General features: G+C 44.1%; 4 protein-coding genes and 1 long non-coding RNA gene across 6 annotated transcripts; 1 reads left to right on the forward strand and 4 right to left on the reverse strand.

Moving 5' to 3' along the window:
* Positions 1-1,063: 1,063 nt before the first annotated feature.
* LOC142879574 (protein S100-A10-like) lies at positions 1,064-2,874 on the reverse strand. The gene is made up of 3 exons (XM_076012954.1): positions 2,734-2,874; positions 1,441-1,595; positions 1,064-1,338 (listed from the first exon to the last, which is right to left on the reverse strand). The coding sequence occupies exons 2-3, from the start codon at positions 1,576-1,578 to the stop codon at positions 1,180-1,182; spliced, it is 297 nt and encodes a 98-aa protein (XP_075869069.1). The 5' UTR covers positions 1,579-1,595; positions 2,734-2,874; the 3' UTR covers positions 1,064-1,179.
* Positions 2,875-4,057: 1,183 nt separating this feature from the next.
* Positions 4,058-6,610, reverse strand: krtcap2 (keratinocyte associated protein 2). Its single transcript, XM_076012791.1, has 5 exons — positions 6,454-6,610; positions 5,143-5,297; positions 4,942-5,005; positions 4,673-4,739; positions 4,058-4,563 (listed from the first exon to the last, which is right to left on the reverse strand). The coding sequence occupies exons 1-5, from the start codon at positions 6,455-6,457 to the stop codon at positions 4,443-4,445; spliced, it is 411 nt and encodes a 136-aa protein (XP_075868906.1). The 5' UTR covers positions 6,458-6,610; the 3' UTR covers positions 4,058-4,442.
* Positions 6,611-6,935: 325 nt separating this feature from the next.
* On the reverse strand, positions 6,936-9,130 carry tmem107l (transmembrane protein 107 like). Its single transcript, XM_076012828.1, has 5 exons — positions 8,769-9,130; positions 8,267-8,334; positions 8,094-8,194; positions 7,780-7,876; positions 6,936-7,489 (listed from the first exon to the last, which is right to left on the reverse strand). The coding sequence occupies exons 1-5, from the start codon at positions 8,853-8,855 to the stop codon at positions 7,420-7,422; spliced, it is 423 nt and encodes a 140-aa protein (XP_075868943.1). The 5' UTR covers positions 8,856-9,130; the 3' UTR covers positions 6,936-7,419.
* Positions 9,131-9,857: 727 nt separating this feature from the next.
* trim46a (tripartite motif containing 46a) lies at positions 9,858-20,017 on the forward strand. The gene is made up of 12 exons (XM_076012943.1): positions 9,858-10,091; positions 10,832-11,090; positions 11,791-11,941; positions 13,347-13,545; positions 13,630-13,776; positions 13,858-13,953; positions 15,326-15,579; positions 16,330-16,451; positions 16,536-16,865; positions 17,626-17,855; positions 18,298-18,365; positions 19,545-20,017. The coding sequence occupies exons 1-12, from the start codon at positions 10,032-10,034 to the stop codon at positions 19,990-19,992; spliced, it is 2,364 nt and encodes a 787-aa protein (XP_075869058.1). The 5' UTR covers positions 9,858-10,031; the 3' UTR covers positions 19,993-20,017.
* LOC142879578 (uncharacterized) lies at positions 16,707-20,119 on the reverse strand. Of its 2 annotated transcripts, none has more exons than XR_012925325.1 (3): positions 19,800-20,119; positions 17,563-17,846; positions 16,707-16,862 (listed from the first exon to the last, which is right to left on the reverse strand). It is a non-coding gene; the product is annotated as an uncharacterized LOC142879578 (long non-coding RNA). The 2 variants fall into 2 exon arrangements; XR_012925324.1 differs by lacking the exon at positions 16,707-16,862 and adding an exon at positions 17,201-17,278 and having other exon boundaries at positions 19,800-20,116.
* Between the last annotated feature and the right edge of the window lie 223 nt (positions 20,120-20,342).

The following is a 20,342-nucleotide window of genomic DNA, read 5'->3' on the forward strand; positions in this document are numbered from 1 at the left end:
TGTCTTCAGTATGAATCTACAGTGTAGAAAGTAGCAAAGATAAAGAAGAAAGAGGTGTGTCCAAACTTTTGACTGGTAGTGTATGTATGTATGTATGTATGTATGTATGTGTGTGTGTTTACTATTTTTTCATTATAAAGCTTTTAATTGGTGAAAAATAATGGCTATTAAATGCAAGCTATCACTCTTCTGTTGCGACTATTTATATCAATGGAATGATTCAACACCCTGCAGCTACAAGGTGTTCAGTGCCTACTGTCTCAACAGAAGTGCTAACGGTGTTCACACACATTTGGAGGTGATTGATTTTTCTCTCCTCTGCTGCATGATTGCCACACTTTCGCCACCTTTGACAGGAACCACCGGAAACCCGCTGGTCAAACTTGTTCTCACGCTGACTACACACCGTGTCACTACCTTAGAGACCTTTTCTTGTTGGAGGGGTGTTGTTTCCTCCCTTTCCATGTATTCAACGGTGTATTTTCTCCTCTCACAGCAAGTTCTCCGACGACTGCCAAATATCGACTCCAGAAAGGAACTGTGAAACTGTTGCACAAGCCTCAGCCTTTTCATCCAGGACAACACCCGACAGCCGCCCCCCACCCCGAGATTACTGCCTCACCTCTTTTTAACCACACTGTGATCCTGTCCTGTCGGTGAGTTCAGATGTTAAAGGAATCAGGAATCTCTCCACAATAAAATGTACCGTCCAACAGCACCACCGCCCTTAGCAGGACAGGAGGATGAAATCCACACGTGGAAAACTCAAGGGAGTGGGGGAATTTGTTATCTGAGTTGGAGGGCAGCCACGACTGGAACTCCAGAGAGCTTAAACACCACCCAATACCTCCATGCTCTCTGAGTGAGCAGGCCCAGGCTCACAACTCATGTGCGCAACACATTTTCTGTATGTGTTCCACCCACTTGCAGCTCTCGTCTGTTCGCAGCACATTCCCGGACTGTAAGCATTTGTATGTAATGGTTGTTGTTATTAAAGAACAAGTACAAGAGGGAGACAGATATTGAATAATTTGCTACCAACAAATCAGTCAGAGGACTTAAATTTTGTCAAACGTAGCTTTTACTCGTGACACACATATTTGTATGACAAAATTATTTTCACCCCTTCAACTCCAAAACAGAAAAAGAAAATAGAAAACCGTTACAAGTGTCTGCTGATCACTTTTTGCTCTTTTTCTGGTTCATTATTTGACCTTTCTCACAGGCCAGCGCGAGGCCCACGATGAAGGGAAGGAACTCCTCAAAGTTCAGCAGGTCGTCTCGGTCATGATCCAGGTCTTTCAGGATCTCCTCTGCAAGTTTGGGGTTCTTCTGGGCCTGAAAGAACATCAGCAAGGGACAGGTTTAGAGTGCAACACTTCCAAGTTGAACGTTACCTCCGGTGACTGAGATACCATTGAGTATTCAGAGGGCTCTTACTTTGACGAAAGAAGGAAACTGCTCCTCCAAAAGTTTCTTCAGTTGTGACTTGTTCAAGAACTTTTTATCGCCATGTTCCGCCCCATACTGTTGAAAAACTACCATCATGGACTCGAGGGATTTTTCCATTTCAGTCATGGTTGCGGCTGTATGTGCTGATTGGGGAAGACATGAATTAAAGAGACAAGATGTGAATTTGGCATATCGAGATTTTTTTTTTTCCTCTCACACTTGTCTGCAGGCTGTTGCCGTTACTATGCAAATAGCGATTAACATAGACCAGCAAAAACAATTGTGTCAAGTTGTTTAAAATACTAAAAAAAGACACAAAATGCTAAATATCAAACAAATTCCAACCAAACATACATCTTTAAAATGTAAGGGCACGTTCATTCCACAGGATAACTCCTCCATGACTGGGAAGGTTATAGGCGGAGTCAGTTTTCACCCAAGAGTATAAAACTACTCTCGTATGGATACATATATAATAATGAACAACTGTGATGTGCATAAATATCTTTCATTGTACTTCATGACATTAAAAATGTCATTTAACGTTTTGACATTTGGCAAATATAGTATGCTATAAAAATGATCATGCGTACTGTGAAATAACACACTATTTACTAATCTGATTAAAGGTTTCGTGTACTTCGATAGTGATTGTGATTCAGACTAATAGGTAAAGGCAGGACCTTCAGGGGAGTCGACATCGAGGTATGCCATGTTTTCTTTTCCTCAGACATGCCAACACTTCTTCCTCCACTGAGACCCATTCATCCCAAGCTAACGTATTGTTCGCTGAGGATGTGGGTGTTGGTTCTGTCTTTTACACTTTCTGTCGCTCCTAAATTCTCTGGCACAAATCCGATAAAAAAATGTTTTTTTTTTTTTTTTTAAATCCTTATCTCGCTGCTCCCTCTCTAAACCTATGCCTTTCCTGGATGGCTTTCGTTCGACGAAACTAAACTGTTCTGATCCGAGCTCGGTAGATAAAAGGTGTGGCCAGGGATTATTCGCAGAGATAAGAACAGGTCGCGTCTTGCTCTCCACCCCACGGGTGGAGACTCTGGCTCTGAGCCAGAGAAAAGGGACGAGGAAAGTGACCAGAAACTGAAGACACACATTTTTTAAATTATTTCTTTTTACACTTTCAAGGCTGTGACGGTACGCCTTGAAGTCCGATCGCAGTGTCAGAAAAACGGGCACCGCAGTTGAGGCCGTCGGATACTCGTCCGCTTCCTCTTGTCTTTCCAAAATAAAACAAGAGAAGAAGGAGAGAAAGGGACTTACCAGGACGGAGCGAGGTGCAGGGCGAGGCGTAGGATGGTCAGTGTGAAGCGCAGTGCAGCGGCTGGGCTGAACTTAAGGCAACTATTTACAGTCAGCCAGGCAACGCCCAGAGCGATGGGAGGGGTGTGAGCGAGGACACGATGAGAGACGAGAAGGGAAGTGAAAAAAACCCACCAAAATCTCTGTGCAAATATGTGCCTGCCAGAGATAAAGAAGCTCCTGAAACTTAAAAATAAAAATAAAAAATAAAAAAATCAAACAGGGCGTTTTTGCCCTTAAATGCAGTAAAGTGACAGCAACATTTAAAGGGTCAAAGAGTCATCTTTAGTAGCGTCTAGTGGTAGGGAAGGACATTACAACTTTAAGATTTTTTTCTTTGATACATAATTTGTGTCATTTATATATGTGGACATGATGCCATTACTTGATAATTTGACAAATTGGAATTGTTAATCCTTGTCCTCACATTCTGGGCTACTGAAAAACCACAACATTGAAGCAATATGGTCCTAATTTGCCATCAGATCCACTATGTAATTGAACATAAATGTCTTATTATTACTGGCAGACACATTTTCAAATTCAACCCTATTCCATTAAATTAAGAATGTAACACATTGGGCCTTTTGGTTGAGCTATTACAACTTTTAACAAACTCAAAGGTTTTGTTGAATCTTGATAAACATGAATCATACTGAATCACAGGTAAAGACAAGGTTCTGAGGGATTGTAGGAGGTGTCACATATCAGGGCATGCCTGTTCCGTTACACCTATGTCATGGCGGCCTCCGTGGAGCCAGTTACACTGGGGCAAAAAAAAAAAAAAAGGGTTTTCTTCTTCAGGACTCTTCTGACACGAAGCATCAACATGTTAACAAGGTATACCGCGCAGTCATGCCTGACATGTTTTTACAGGCCTGCATGACCAGCCAACGCCCCTCCCCATCAGCAGTGGACAGTGCCACTACCTCCACAACAATTCACATTGTTGGAAATGTTTTGCAACTCTACAAAGGTTTGGTCTGAAAACCTAGAGACAACTTAAAAAAGTGCATAGTGTACTAAAAGAAAATCTAAATATTTAAAGTAAAAATGTTGGCTGAAAGCTAACTAAACTAAAACTTTTAGGACACTGGAGTCTGTCTACTACTGACTAGTCACTTGGATCTGGAGCATTTCAGCCAAGACAATGAGGAAGTGAAGCAATCAGTCGGGGTGACTGCTGCGGCTCCTCCTCCTCCTCCTCCTCCTCCGCATTTTCCTGGTCTACAACTTTGGAACAAAAACAAATACACCTCATGCAACAGACATGCAAAAAAGCCAGTTTGATGGGGCTTCATTTTAAGTCCTTTTAACAATTTATTTAGAAAATGAATGGAAAAAAAAAAGACAGCAAAGTGATGCGCCAATGACTTTACAGAGAAATATTGGGAGAAGATTATATCTCTTTACAACTGCTGTAAAACAAGCACTGAGCAAGCTTTGACCAAGGGAATGTAGAAAGCGTTAATAAGTAATGGCCAAGATCAATTCTCCTTTTCCCCCAAACTGTCTAATAATAATGGCACAAAAAAAATCAATGAGATGGACATCAAAACCAAGACTTGTGGATTTACAAAATGGTTGTTACAAAATGTGCAAATGCTGTCTTCTGCTGGCCATTACCACCTTGTTTATATTGACTTATTAATTTGATGCTTGCAGGTTATTCAGTTCTTCCTTTTGCCCTTGCTGGCAGCCTTGGCGGGTGTGACTGCTGGGACGGCAGCTTGGTAGAGGGCAGCAGATATTTTGTTGATGTAGTAGAGGGCCAAGATGGAGAAAATAAGACTGGAAGAGACAAAAATGTATGGTAATGATGTATTTTTAGAAAGATGCATATTATAAATCAGGAGACTTCTTTCAAAAGTATTGTGCATTAAGCGCATGTGATACATACCATGTGGTGACACACACGCGGTGTACCAGTCCAGAGGCAAATAGCGATAAGCACAGGCACAACAGAACTGAGTGATAAGAGGAAAAAACAAAACAATACAAATGAATATCTTATCAAAGCACTGATACTCTGGCACAGTCCTGAATGAAGTATTTGTATTCAAATCACAAACCAACAGTGTGTTACTATGCCAACTTGATGTGATCAAACGTTGACGATCCAGGTTAGGCTATGACTCATTCATCACAAGAAAAAAATGTGGCACTCACTCTCTGGGAAGATTTTGGCTTGGAATCCCTTCCCAAAAAACAGGTTTTCCAGATTATTGAATGCCTGCAGAGAGCGCTAAGGAACATAGTGCTTGCACAACAATATAAGCAGAACAATTTGCTAGGGAACATGTATACAAAATATGACAAGAGCACAGAATGCAAAAAGCAGACAGGTGTATTCAGCTCCAATTAGGATACAGTGAGAGAGCAGATGAAGAGGACTGAGCCTAGGAAACCTCCCAGGATGGTGAGCCACTCTGTTGATCCCAGTTGTTTACTGAACATCTGCATCCCAGCAAAGACCAGCACTGACAGAAGACTGGACAGCACCAGGGAGGTTCCTGTATTCGCTGCTGTAAAGCAAAGACAGAGTAAAATGTATTGGTAAAAACTACATTTTCTCCGTACAGAACTAGTATCATCTATCATGATTCAAAATTGTATTGCCCTCCTGCTCGTCCTCTACCAGCCACAGGCGGGAGTTCGCATTAATTAATTCAGATCTTTTCTCTGGTTATTACTACACTTGAGGGTGAGGACATGCCACGTGATATCTGGTGGTAAAATTTTTATCACATGTTGTCCTTTAAAGATGTGTTTTCAAAAAAGTGTGTGACAAACTTATTCGAGTTTTTGAAGTCAATCAAAAATGTGTCTACACAGTAACGTAACGTGCAAAGCAGGGGGGAAAAAAGGGACTAAGGATCAAACGCTACAGCTACAACAGATGATGGCTGATTTGACTCCTTTCCATCTCTGCCCGACTATGTTTTGTAGTGAATCAAAAATAAAACTAAATCCCAATAAACATTAAATGCTGCCCCATTTATAAGATTCAGTTTAAAAGGCAGTGATTGTGGATGCCATAAATGGCATTTCATTCCCCTCTGACCTTATTAAAAATAATGACAATAATAAAAATAAACAATTATAATAGCATTTCACAATACAACATAGCACCAAAAAGAGAGAAAAATAAATAAATAAGGAAACAAAAGATACGATTGATAAGAAAGATTAAAATAAATAATTTATTATGTCCAAGGGTTGTCACCCAATCGGAGACGTGCTAGTTCTTTAATACACTCTTCGCATTTTTAATTTATTTAAAGATGCACACACATCATTCTTAAACAGATTGAAGAGTCTGGCGTTGACGTTTGTAAAATGCTGTAGCCTACCATAGACGTTTCGCTAAAACGTCAGTCTGAACAACGTAAGGCCACGTCAGTGTTCTTTCAAACGACCCGACAGCGACGCTTGCTTGACACAATGTTAAATGAAAATCAATCCCATCGTTACGCAAACATATAATCGCATGTGCACACTAACTTTCTGAATGCAATCTACTGAAGTATTTGACTTAAGGTTAAAACGAGTAATGTTTATACTTCACTAGCTTTAGCTACCTAGCTTAACCGTGTTTGTACATATCTTTCAAAAGTTACCAAAATAAAAACGTAATTAATGCCACAGCAGTGGTATCCAACCAATATTAGAAAAACGTACCCATTGTAAGCTGTTGAATTGTATTGTTTGTCCTATAACAAGTGTGAATCCGGTGAGTCTTCGTCCTGCCTGCAAACTGCCGGTACTAGGAACGAAAGAAATGTTTCCATACGGAACAATTAAGACGTGGACCAAAAGGTGACGACGTAATTCTTCGACTACGTCCGTTTAATCAATATCTGTTTGATAAAATAAACATTTAAAAATAACAACAAAAACTCCATGTCCACAGTATATCTAGTGTAATAATTCTTCTTTTTGTAAGTTATTTTCTTTGTTTTATTGTATTTTTCTATTTGTTCTATATTATTTAACTCAGAATCCACGTGGACAGCAAAGAATTTCATTGCCAGGAGAAAATTGTTGGTCTTGCTGCACATGAAAACAAACAACTTGAATTTTCAGTTTAAAAAAACCCCCCAAAAAACAACCACATTTTAAGCGATTAAAATATTTCCATAAAATAAAGACAATTGTTTAAGAATATGTGAAAATAGATTTATTCAGTAACATTACATGGATATTTGACATGATGTGGTAAACACTAAAAAAGCACTTTAAAAAAGTAGAAACATCCCTTGAAAAATCTCATTGCTAGCACGTTAAACAAATACATCTAATTTCTGTAGCCATTTCATTTTACAAACAAACATTAAAAAACAAATAAATTCAAGAGCAACGTTTTCTGTTTAGGGTTGCATGTTTTTCCCTCTGCCTCTGTGAGTTGTTTCCATAAACTCTGGCTTGCTTCCATTCTCCAAAATGAAAGTTAGGTGGAATGGTTTGCTCGCCAGTGAATCTTATTTATCATCATATATCAGGACTGACAATTTGTCCAGGTACACTATGCCTTATTAAGGCCTGAATAACGCTTGGACCTAAATCAAACAGGTCCATGGGTTGCAGGGTGGAATAAGTGGAGTTTAAAAAAATGTATGGATCACAGAATTACGGGTCATCTGAAAATCACAATGGCTTCTTCTTCAATCCAAAAACAGCAACAAACAGAAGAATCTCAACAAGGGCAGGTAGCACGCTAAAAGACAGACAAATTGAAGAACCATTAAAACAGAATTACTAGATTCCTTTTAATACAAAAGAACCTACAGGACAAGAATGCAACAGGCTTTACACTTTGTACATGCACGTGCAAAAACACAAACCTGCAGAGGGCAAAAATAACCCAATATGTCCAGCACTCCCACTTCTCAAACACAAAGAAAGACAAGGATACGGATGCAGTGCAGTGGACAGCCAGAGCTGGGAGCATTTTTTGTCAGGGAAAAACGTTTTTGAAGCCACAGACATTACAGCACATGTACCAACCTGCAGATTGCAAGGATCCACCAGTAGATGGTACAATCCCACTGCTCAAATAGAAAGAAAAGTAGAGCCACTGAAGCACTGGCATGGACTCCTATGGCTATGGTGGGATGAACATATGGTGAAGTTATGGAAATATATTGGAAACTAGGATTAGTTCTTTAAGATTTAACATTCTTTAGTCCTTAAATTGACAACATTTTAATAAATACCTCAAAAATATTACTTTATTAATTTACAATAGCTGCTTCTATTTCTGAGTAAATATAGCCTAGATAATCAGCAGTCACGTGGGTGTGTGTAAGTCAAAAGGATACACAGAAGACCTTGGCTGCAGTTAAACATGGACACTCCTGAGAAGAAGCCAGCCAGCTCAATGGCAAACATGCCAATGGTTATGGCCAGTGCAACCACCAAACTGAAACAGAGACAAATTAATTTCTAAATATGGTTAATCTGGCAGTGCAGTTGGTGGGAGAAGTTTACTCACTTTCTATCTTCATTGTCATATTGCTCTTGTGTGTACTCCAAAGGCAAAGACGACTTTATGTTGTTATCCTGTAACAAGCAACAAACAAACAGGCATTCAAAACCATCGTATGACATTGCTCTACTCCAGGGGTCACCAACAATGTGCCCACCGGCACCAGGTAGCCCCACAAAGACCACATGAGTAGCCTGCAGGCCTGGTCGAAAAATAGCACAACTTGTTAAGCTGCGTCTGAAATTCAATTTTATCCAACCCTGTTAAGTCATTGTGGATTACTATTGAGAACTCCTTGACGTTATAGAGACTTCACATAGATCAGTATCAACAATAATAATAATACTGATAATAACTGAGAAAGTTTGTTATTTCATAGTGTAACAAACTGGTTGCCCTTTATATGAATCAAGTAGCTTTCAGGTTTAATACGTTTGATGACTCCTGCTCTAATCTACTACTTAAAATGTTTTTTATCTGGTGAGGGTGGAATGAACCTGTCACTTACCCTTGACCAAAAAATGGTGACAACGATGACAAAATGGGATATGATGGTCAGGAACCGAGCAGGGACGAGACTATCTACAGCCGACATGATATTTACCTACAGTTTACACTAAGTTAAATGCTGGGCAGAAAGCGCGCTTATTTCGTTTAGCGGACTTAGCAGCTAGCGGCTAGTACGCGAGCCTCGATAAATCGAATGGGCATACTTGGCGTTACACGTTGACGCGCTTACGTTACTTTCATAAATGCATAATGTCTGCAACGCAAACAAAGACAAGACTTTAGCGTCCCCGCGTCGTGACGTGGTTGCTACAACAACTAACAACGGAAACATAGGCGCATGTGTTTCCTCAAATAACGACCGGTCGAAACACTCATTGTTCAAATGTTCCGGTATCAATTGTTCCCATAACCTGTTTACGAGACGTATGACATTTGGCTCCAGAGTCGTATCTGTATAAAAGTGCATAGGAAGTAGTTTGATGTTAATTCCGGAGAAAAATAAATGTATTTCAAACAATGACAACATGACTAACAACTGCGTCTTACTGTGACCAGCAATATACTGATACAATTGCACAATGTGCCCCCCCCCCCTTTTTTTTTTCTTTCTTTCTTTCAGTCACTCACCACCGAGACTTACCACCGACTGTCTATAAAAGATACACTGTAGTTCATCGGGGTACGGGCAACAATAATGAGAGAACCACTCGTCATTCATCGTTAGACAACGCTGCCATCTAGTGGCACATCGAAAACTAGGCCACAATCACAATTCGACGTTTTCGTCAGGAACAAGAGGTTTATTTTAAGACAGCGAATGGCAGCAACTGAAGGCAGTAAAATATTAAAACCCTGACAAATGAGCGCAGCATCGGGCATTTATTCTCCAGGTACACAGCACATGAAATGAGAACATTATTGCAATAAAAATCAATTATGTCGCATCCCTAGCCTCAAATTTTAGAATTGAAAGTGTAAGTTGTTGCGATGGCCGTGGTCTCTGGCATTAGAGAAACGCGAGCAACACCCCCTCCCACCACCAGATTCCTCTTCGACCCCCTTTCCTCCAGACAGGAAATAGCACCGAGACGCCGTCCGTGTGCGCAGCATCAGCAGCAGCACCACGCACCGAGCGAGCGCATCTACCGTGACGGATCGCCGGTCGAGGCCCATGCAGGGCAGCCTTTCATCGGGGCGACCGACACAACGGGATTTTCTTTCTCGGAGGTGAACCGGCTCTCGGTTGCGTCGCAGCGGAGACATGGCAGATGCGGAGCTGGAGACGTTCACCTCGATTATGGACGCGTTAGTTCGCATCAGTGTGAGTACGACGCTCATCTCTACCTGTTCTCTTCCAGCATTTAAACAGACTGTGCGTCCTTTAAAACGACTCACCGGTGCATCATCACCATCCTTTGTTCATCCGACCTGCCGGTTAGTCGACCTGTCTGTTATTCGACGCGACCCATCAAGGCACATGGTTCAAATTGTGACGGAGGAATTTAAATCAATTCGATTTCCTTTGCAATTTTTACTCCCGTTATTTTCTAAAAGTGTTTACTCCTAAGCGAGGCTGGCAAAGAGGCAACAAGCATGGCCTCGAATAGCAGGTGAGTTACACCTTTAGGATGTGGCGAATAAACCGGTGTGCGCTTGATGTTTGCACGACGATCTTGATGAGGGCCGCACGCCATGATGAAGGCAACCATGATGCTCGTTGTCATAGAAACGGGATGCTGCTGCGTGTAAGATGCAGCTGCAGCGTACGAGCGCCACAAACAGTGGAAAACTAAGCAGAATGAAGCCGCCACGTGCTTGCGAAGCCGAGTCTGTGTCTGCGTTTTTCATGCTGACTAACACCTGAAGTCTGCGTATTCCTGGAGGCCGGCGGTGGCAGCCGCTAATCCTTCCCAGTCCTAACACACCCACACACCTCACCTATACGGTATTTGCAGATCACTAGAGGTTCCCCCGCAGCGAATTCTTTATTTATTCAGTGATTCATGGGTTATGGATGACCCCCGCCACCTCCTCCCTCTGAACCCTCTGCCACCCTTCCAGTCCAGCATGAAGAGCATGGAGCAGGAGCTGCACTGCCCGGTCTGCGAGGAGATGGTGAAGCAGCCCGTCCTGCTGCCCTGCCAACACAGCGTGTGTCTGCTGTGCGCGGCCGAAGTCTTGGTTCAGCGAGGTTACCCTCCTCCGGACCTTCCTCCGGAGCCCAACTCACCGGCGTCCACGCCAAACACGCGCTCCCCGAGACAGGGACGACGGCCCATGCCCAGGACCCCTGACCGCTTGGAACGGGTCCTCAGAACAGGTGGAGTGAGGATGCTGGTGTGACGTGAATGTGTAGCGTGTGGGTGGTTCAGCAGGTGTTGACATTAAATTCATATAGAACACAGCAGAAAGACAACATGGCCCAAATTTGGGCTGCTGGGTAATTGTATTTTGCCTACGAATCAATTACATATCACTAGTAGAGCTGGCCCGCAGGTATTATACAGCACATGTACTGCTAACACTACAAATCCCAGAATGCCCTGCTGGTACTTTTGAAATCCAATTCGGAAGGCTGCAAAAAACAAACAAACAAAAACGTTTCATTTATTTTGATGAGTTTCTTCAATCTCAAATTCAATTTTGCATGTGTGCAACATGAAATTATTAATATTGTAAAGTATTAAAATTTGCTTGTTCCGTATTTAGGTTGAAGTAAAACTTGTTTGGGTCCAGATAAAAAGGCTCATTGTTAATATCTTATATTTTTCTCAATGTTGGCCCGCGACATTGTCCAAGTTTTAAATTTTGGGCCCTTGTGTATTTATCACTCCTCCGTCTCTGATCCAGCTCTGTTATTGACCTAAAGCAACTTGAGTTTTGTTCTTGACCCTCACACACGTTTCCACCGTCCTCAGCAAATTTTTTGCAAGTACTCATCCCTTTTTTCCCCCATCTTTAAATGTCTCTTTCCTCTCTCCCTGCTCTTTCCTGCACACCTGCATCCTGCATTTCCCCAGTGTGCGGGACGTACCCGGGGCGGAGGCGAAAGGATGCCGCCCCTCCCCCCATGCTGTTCCCGTGCCCTTCCTGCCAGCAGGACGTCGAGCTCGGGGAGAAAGGCCTCGCAGACTGCCTCCGTAACCTCACTCTCGAGCGGATTGTGGAGAGGTGAGCACAAGCACCAGCACATCCACATAGTAAACATGGTTGTTTCCTGTAGTTCAATCTTTCTGCTGTTACATGGAATGGAGATCTTTTTTTTACCAACAGTTTGTTTGCAGCAGCCCGATCAAAGTAATCGCTGGAACGGAAAATGTTTCCTTCTTTCAGTCTTGCAAGCAACCTGGAAGCCGGCAGATGGATGGCCTGATCAATACCGAGCTTTGGATGAGGCACAAAGTCATTTGCTGGCAGGGCTTTTGATCGTCGGCCTTCGCTGTAGTCCTGATCCTGTCCTTGCTGGATCTGGATGTTAGTGATGCAATCTCAGCCATACATCTCAACCTCTCAAAATTCAATTGGTCTAAGGATTTATTAGGATTCTATAACTAATCAGACTCTAGTTTATTTGTGACATATCGAAAGAGCTGCTAGCTGCCATGAAAAGCCCTAAAAGAAGAGAAATAAGAAATGCAGGATGTGATTGCTGGAGGCTACAGTAGAGATTAGTGTGGATGCTGCAGGAGTGGCAGTAGTTTTATCAGAGCTGGACGGCATTTTCACATTAAAGAAAGAATAAAGAATGGCACTAAAGGCCTTTCTGAGTGGGCAGCGCTTTACCAATGACTGGTTTTGGCAGGACTTCAGTCAAACGCCCCAGCAGAGACCCATGTCGAATGTTTCCCCTGAGGTCATTAGGGAGGCTCAAGCTGTACTCACTGGGATAAATTTACAGTAAAACCAAACAAAAGTGTTTAAGACAGAGACGGTTCCTCCAATCATTCTTCAAGTTTTCTCTTTGCTTTCCAAATACTTTCCACAGGCTCTTTACCAAACGTATACATGTGATAAATTCAGATGGTTTAGGAAACATTCCATGGAGCCCGCCTTGTTATTCCAGTTCCAACTCTGAGGGAAAGAGCTGCAGAGTAAAAGCTCGACAGTGACGGTGGTAAAACAGTTCTGCCAAAGTTTGTTTTTGTTGGAGGAAGTTTGTGGAGGAGTTGCTTACTTCTCGTCCTCTGTGAATGTTAATCGGCCCCTGCTCTCCTATCACGTCTTATAACCAAGATCAAAGTGGGAGCAGTTGCCTTTCTCTAAGATGGGGAAGAGAGAGATGGGGCTCGGCAGTGTCCCACTTTCACACGCAAGAGTTTTGATGAGCGCTGCAGCTCCGCCGCGTTTGAAAAACGCTGGTGTTGGTCAGGAAAGTGTGACGGTGCACGTTTCACTGCGCTTAAGACCGCAGCAGCTGGCGATGTATTGAGGTCAGCGTTAGACTTAAGCACCGAACAGAGTGCGGAAAGACTCGGATTAGCAGTTTTTTGTTTGTTGGTTGGTTTTTGTCTGTTTTGTAGCTGCAGGACGGTTCCTCACCCCTCTTTATCTCCCTGTGCCCCTCTCTGCCCCCAAGGTACCGGCACACCGTCAGCCTGGGCAGCGTCGCCATCGTCTGCGGCTTCTGCAAGCCCCCCCAGTCTCTGGAGGCCACCAAGGGCTGCGCCGACTGCAAGTCCAACTTCTGCAATGAGTGCTTCAAGCTCTACCACCCGTGGGGGACTCCGCGCGCCCAACACGAACACATTCTGCCCACCAACAACTTCCGACCGAAGGTTTGTCGCGGCGTCACCGACGGCGGCGCTCTGCCCTTCTTTCCGCTCGTGCCGTTAATCCCCCCTTTTTCTGCGCCACCAAAGGTTCTGACGTGCACGGAGCACGAGCAGGAGAGGCTGCAGTGGTACTGCCACAACTGCCAGAGACTGCTGTGCCCGCTCTGCAAGCTCCGCCGAGTCCACCACGGGCACAAGTTGCTGCCCGTCACACAGGCCTACCAGACCCTCAAGGTGAGCTCAGGCCAGCTGGGACGGTGCACACAGCAGGGTTTCTGCCTCCCAGAAGTTCAACTTTCTTCTTCAATTTTCCAGGAGAAGGTCATCAAGGAGGTGAACTTCATCCTAGCCAACCAAGATGTGATACAGAACCAGATCAGTCAGCTGGAAGACGCCATCAAACAAATGGAGGTGAGGTATCCCGTCTCCGTTCTGTGGCTGACAGAGGTGGCAAATGTACAGTGGGCAGGAACAACTGCCCTGTGGGAAGAAACCTACAGAAGAGAGAGAGAGATAGTGACAGAGATAGAAGTAGCCAGAGTGGTAGACAGTCCAGAGTGAGTTGCAGGGTTAACAACAAAGCTCTCACAATGTACGAAATATGAAAGAAGTAAAAACTGTTGTTTTTTTTTGCAATTCATGAAACAATACATTTGCTGATAAGCCGAGAGACTAACCTCCCTCCAATATACGACACTACAGCATAGTTCAAATAGCTCCATTCAAGCAACAACAACTATAGTAGTAATAAGTGAATTATTTTTTTTTATTTCTATCTTTTAAAGATTTTAAACAGACAAGTAACAAGTGTGCTTTCGAATGTAAAAAGTAGACAGCATAGATATTTGTGTACAAATATTGGGAGTGAAAGCAAAAAACGTTATCAGAAAAGAAAATACTCAAGTAAAGTACAGATATCTGAAAAATATACTTTAGTACAATAACAAAGTATTTTTACTTCCCTACTTCCCACCTCTGGTGGCCTGTGGTATTTGGCGTAGTTTATATTTAAAGGTCCCATTGCAAACCTGACAACAGGTTTACAGTGGGACCTGTGGCACAGGAGTGCAGAGGTCACCACTGTCGCCCCACAGCAAGAAAGCTGCGGGTCTGGTTCCGACTCGGGGTTTTTCTGTGTGAGGTTTCCTTGTTCTCCGCTTGTCTGTGTGGGTTCTCACCGGCCACTTCGAAATTCTCTAAGAACGGGAAATCTAAATTGCCCGCAGGTGCAAATGAGGAGTGTGAACGGTTGGCTGTCTCTGTGTGGCCCTGTGATAAACTGCAACCTGTCCAAGCTATAACCCCACTTTCACCCAAAGACAGCTGTGATGGACTCCAGCAACCCTCAGTGCAGGAGAAACACTGATTAAAAAAAGAAAAGAAAAGATGCAATGATGAACGGACTTGGACTGAAGAGTTGATTATACAAAAACCTCTCGCCCTGCTGAAAGCAGCACAATGTTTAAGGCCTTAAACATTTAAGGTTGATCTTAAAACCATAGAATTGTGCATCAGTGGTGTGTAGAGCAAGAAAGTTAAGTCCAAATGAAGTCAAACTTTTTTTTAACATGAATGAAGTGCCTGCTATCAAATATGTCTATATAATCTGGCTTCACAAATCAATTATGGTTCTCAGGTTGCCAGGTTTAGTTAAAATAAAGTTAGTATTAACACTCCTCTTGCCTGTTTCTCAGTTGCAGCTGTCCCATCTTGCGTGTTTGTTCTACTCACTGGTTCTGCTCTCCTCTCCTGACCCTCACCCCCCTCCTCCGTCCACCTGCAGGCAAACAGCGCGGTAGCTCTTCACCAGCTGTCTCACTCCATCCGCGAGCTGGGGGCAACCGTAGTGGAGCGTCAGGGCGCGCTGACCGCCGCCCTGGAGGGCTCCCGCGGCAGGAAGAGCGAGGCCCTGTCGGCGCAGGTGTCAGAGAAGCAGGGTCTGCTGGAGCAGGCCGGCCTCATGACGTACACGCAGGAGCTGCTCAAGGAGACGGACGCGCCGTGCTTCGTGCAGGCCGCCAGAGTCACGCACAGCAGGCGAGCCGCTCGCCATCACCTCACCTTTTGCACGAGAGAAAAAATGTTTTATTCTGTATTTTTGGGAATGTAGCGTTGGTGATGTTGAGATGAGTCTCACCAGGCTGCGGTGACAGAACAGTACTGCTCTAGATCAGGTGCTGTGGAGACATCAGAGTTGCAAACGGCAAAGAAAATTGTATTTTTTAACCACACTTGTCGAGCGGGGGAGTAAATTTGGGAACAGCAGTTCTTGTTTTTCATCTTTCTACATATCTATATAGAATTGTAGAAAGATGATACACACACACTATTTATACATATTTATATATGTGTGAGTGTGTGTCTATACTCCAGCTGTCCCATGTGACCCTGAGATCAGGAAGAAATGTATATTAAAAATAGATGGATGGATATCTATATCTAGTAGTAGAGCAAAAACACACACTGCAAGATTCCAACCAAGTGACAGAGTTGGTTAAATTATGGATGCTCTGGAGATGTGTGTTAAGCATTTTCTTACATCAAGAAGTTTGAGTAAAGAAAAGGTGACAAAAATAATTCATTTTGCACATTTGCTATTTCTAGTAATATCCAAAGTATAGTGTATTTAATGAAAAAGTCTTTGTTTATTTGTAATATTGCAACAAATATTGTGCCGTGGAACTGTGTTGCAATATATTATTGCAATGAGATTCTTCCATCCCAAATATATCCCACACTTTTATTTATTACTTCCCTCCTCCGGCCTCCTCCTCCTCCCTCCTGCAGGCTGGCGAGAGCAATAGCGAACCTCCAGTGTTTCTCCCTGGCCGTCGACCCGTCCTTCAGACACTTTCACCTGGACGCGTCCAAAGAAGTCGAGCTCATCCACGGCTTGGAGTTCATTCGCCGTAGGCTCTGTTTTCCCCACTAAAAACCCATCAGGTTCTTGGATCCCAGAGGACTGAGGCCCTCTGTTCTCTCCCCCCCTGCAGCTCCGCTGGCTCCGGTCATCGACACCCAGAAGACGCTGGCGTACGACCAGCTGTTCCTGCGCTGGCGCCTCCCTCAGGACTCGGCCCAGGCCTGGCACTTCTCCGTGGAGTACCAGCGGCAGGCGGGGGGCGGCGCCGCCACCTGGGGGGGCATCAGGTCGTCCAACGCCGCCACGGCTTGGCAGCACCTGGACGAAGTGAGAGGGACCAGCGCCGTGGTGGACCGGCTGCAGATCAACAGCGTGTATGTGCTGCGGGTGAGGGGCTGCAACAAGGCGGGCTTCGGGGAGTACAGCGAGGAGGTTTACCTGCAGACCCCACCGGCACCTGGTGAGACACACGCACAAAATTAATATCTTGTTTTTCATGTTTTTATACCTCATTCATTAAAGGAAAAAAATACAATCACAATCTAGCCACTCCTTGTCTACTGTGCATATTGAGAATATATTAAGAATACAATTACACTTTAAATAATGTCAGATATTTTATGGTTAAAACAAATCAATGCACAGGCGACAACCTGTTGGCGTATTCATTTTTATCAGTTGGAATATTGTCACTTTTAATGGCTGGACTAATCTGGATATTCGTTTTTCTCTCCATCCTTTCATTTCCCCAAACTCCCACTTTATGCTTTTGTTTTAGCTTCTGCACCCAACCTTCCTTTTCTGTTTTGCATTCCAGTTTCATCGTAGTCAGACTCTTTCCGCCTCTGTTCTTCTCGGTACAGGTCTGTCCTTCTTCAATTGAGAAAAAAAAAACAGCATTGTAATTTTATTTGTCCATTGTTCCTTAAAATCATTTATTTTCATAAAATGAGCACCTCGACTGTTTCAGTGTTTGTCAGTGACGACACTGTACAATGGAAGGGAAGGCAACATTTACTGTTCTCTTCAATTCTCTCTACATTTTCTCCTTTTTCTTCTTTTTAACTGCTTTATTATGTGTTCAGACTTTGCTGTAACCTCTCCCCACTCGCAGTCTTTTGGATCTAATCCTCGCTTCCTCCTCATCCCTTTCCTACCCTGCCGTCTCTCCTCCCTTGTTGCGCCTCCTGCCTCCCCTCCTCCTCCTGCCGTCCCCTCAGTGCTGAGTTTCGCCCTGGACTCTCGCTGGGGCCTGCACGCCGATCGGCTGGCGCTGGGTAAAGGTCAGACCTACGCTCGCAGCGTGCCGGGCCTCTCCCTGCTGAAGGCTGCTGACCGCACGCTCACTTCCTGCCACCTGACGTCTGACTTGCTGGTGGCCGACGTGGCCGTGACCCAGGGAAGACACTACTGGGCATGCTCGGTGGAGCCGGGCTCGTACCTGGTGAAGGTGAGAGCAATATATGTCAAGTATTGTTATTTTATATGTATATATTTATATATATGTATATATATATATATATATATATATATATATATACATATATATATATATATATATATATATACATATATATATATGTGTGTGTGTGTGTGTGTCAATTTAAGCCTCTGTGAACATCGGAACTTGACATCCATTTTCAGTACTCACTTCTTCCTGAACTCAGGGTTCACACACACGCACGCGCACGCACACGCACGCACAGGGAGAAGAGGCAAACTCCTGCCCCAGACTGGGAATTGAACCTGCAACCTTCTTGCTGTGAGGCAACAGTGCTCACCACTGCACCACTGTGTCGCCCGAACTTGCCTCACCTTCTCTATATTCAGTTAATCTATCAACCTAACACTGAAAGCTCCATCTTGTCTCGTGATCCTGCTGTCTCTTGCAGGTGGGAGTTGGCCAGGAGGCGAAGCTGCAGGAGTGGTTTCATCTCCCGCAGGACATGGCCAGCCCACGGTAACCACCGTCCACCTCTTCGACAACATAACCTAATGTAACCAGCAACAGATTCAGACTCAGCTCCTCTCGCTTAAGCGACAAAACCTTTTTCCACAAGTAACCACTAGGGGCAGTAGAGCAACATGCATTTGCAATGTTTGCGTCATGTGTCAGAGACTGTGGTTTCATTAACTTGTCAACAGTTCGTGTATAATCAGTGGCAGAGGTGGGGGACAAGAAGTTCCATCCGGCAGGTTTAACCAGAAAAGTTTCCTGTCTGTGAGCAACTGACCAGTAATCTATGGAATCTTTACCAGAGGAGCTGGGGGAGGGGACCAGCGCGGCGGCCAACGTCAGAAACTTCACTGTGGAATTTGTTTGTGTGTTGGAAAAACAGAACTCGCTGTGCACACCCACACCACATCAGACTTTAAAGGTCCCACAATGTGACCCTTTTCAGTTTGACTCCGGCAGAGCGTCGTCACGTTGTTAATTATCCCCAAAACACAATACACATTAAGAACGAACTGCACTGAAGGCGAAGCGAGGGGTGGCTTTTGCAACCTTTTTTGAGCCACGGCACATTTTTTACATTAAAAAAATTCCCATGGCACACCACCAACTAAAACCATTACCAAAAAATTCTTTATAAAGACAATATAGTCTTTTAATTTATTTATACTCAGTCAGTGTGAAACCTGGGCCTGTTTAGAATAGAATAAGAATGCCTTAATTTGTCCAACATTGGGGAAATTTGAATACTTACAGCAGCATGCACAGTGCAAAGAGAAGAATTAAAAAGAAATAAGGAAATAGAATATATATACAAATTATTTACAGATCTAAAGATGGTGATAGATGCACACAAAGCTGAAATCCTGGGAGGAATTGAGGGAGAAAAATAGGTTTACATTCATTTGAAAGCATAGTCACTCCACAATGGAATGTTAGTATTTTTTAGACCAATTAAGTGAAATTGGATCACTTCACAGCACCGCTGACATTATCTCACTGTACACTAGTGTGCTGCGGCACAGTGGTTGAAAAACACTGCTTTAGCAAACCCTTACAGGAAACTGAGGCACTTGGAGCAATCCTGGAGTGAAGTTTGCACAATAGCGGCTCTTTAAATATCTTAAATATCTTACCATTGTATAAATATGATATATTTTTCCCTCTTCTCTCCCCCACCCCCAGGTGTGACCCTGACAGTGGCCATGACAGTGGAGCAGAGGAAGGACAGGACTCTCCCCCCTTCTGCTTCCTCACAATAGGCATGGGCAAGATCCTGCTCCCTCAAGGACACGCTCCCAGCCACCAGAGCCACGGCGAGAGCCACAGCCAGGGGGCACTGCACTCCCACAGCAGCAGCGGGGGGCCGACCCACTCCCACACAACTCCTCTGCCCCCCAGGCTGGGTGTGTGCCTGGACTGTGACAAAGGGAGGGTCACCTACTACGACGCCCACTCGCTGCGTGTCCTGTGGGAGGGCCACGTGGACTGCTCGGCGCCGCTGTGCCCCGCCTTCTGCTTCATCGGCGGCGGGGCCCTGCAGCTGCAGGACCTGGTGGCCAACCGGATCATCGAGGAGCTGCCGCCCAAGAGAGTGACAATACAGCCGCGGGCCACGAACCTGAGGAAATGAGTTGGGAGTGAGAAGGAATTAATCTAGGGCACAGTTTGAGGTTTTTCTCAACTCCGACAAAAGGTCAAAGGTCATTATAATGATGTGCTGTGAGTTGATTCATCACATTATCCTGCCAACTCTAATACGTGATTGAAGGTCCCATGTTATGTAAATTTTCAGAAAATTGTTTTTTTATTATTTTTTTTAGCTTTTGTCTCACACAAGAAAAGCTGACGGTTTGTTTTACCTTCCACATGACTGGACGGGGAGAAAAATATCTGACTGGGTGTGTTGTCACTTACCATGGGAGAGATATATCAGTGCCCGACGTGACATCACAAAGGGTGATTTTCCTCGACTGTAGAACA

The sequence above is a fragment of the Nelusetta ayraudi genome, unplaced genomic scaffold (assembly GCF_046127955.1).
Source record: "Nelusetta ayraudi isolate G7.1 ecotype Tasmania unplaced genomic scaffold, CSIRO-AGI_Nayr_v1 ptg000136l, whole genome shotgun sequence".
NCBI classification, from domain to species: domain Eukaryota; kingdom Metazoa; phylum Chordata; class Actinopteri; order Tetraodontiformes; family Monacanthidae; genus Nelusetta; species Nelusetta ayraudi.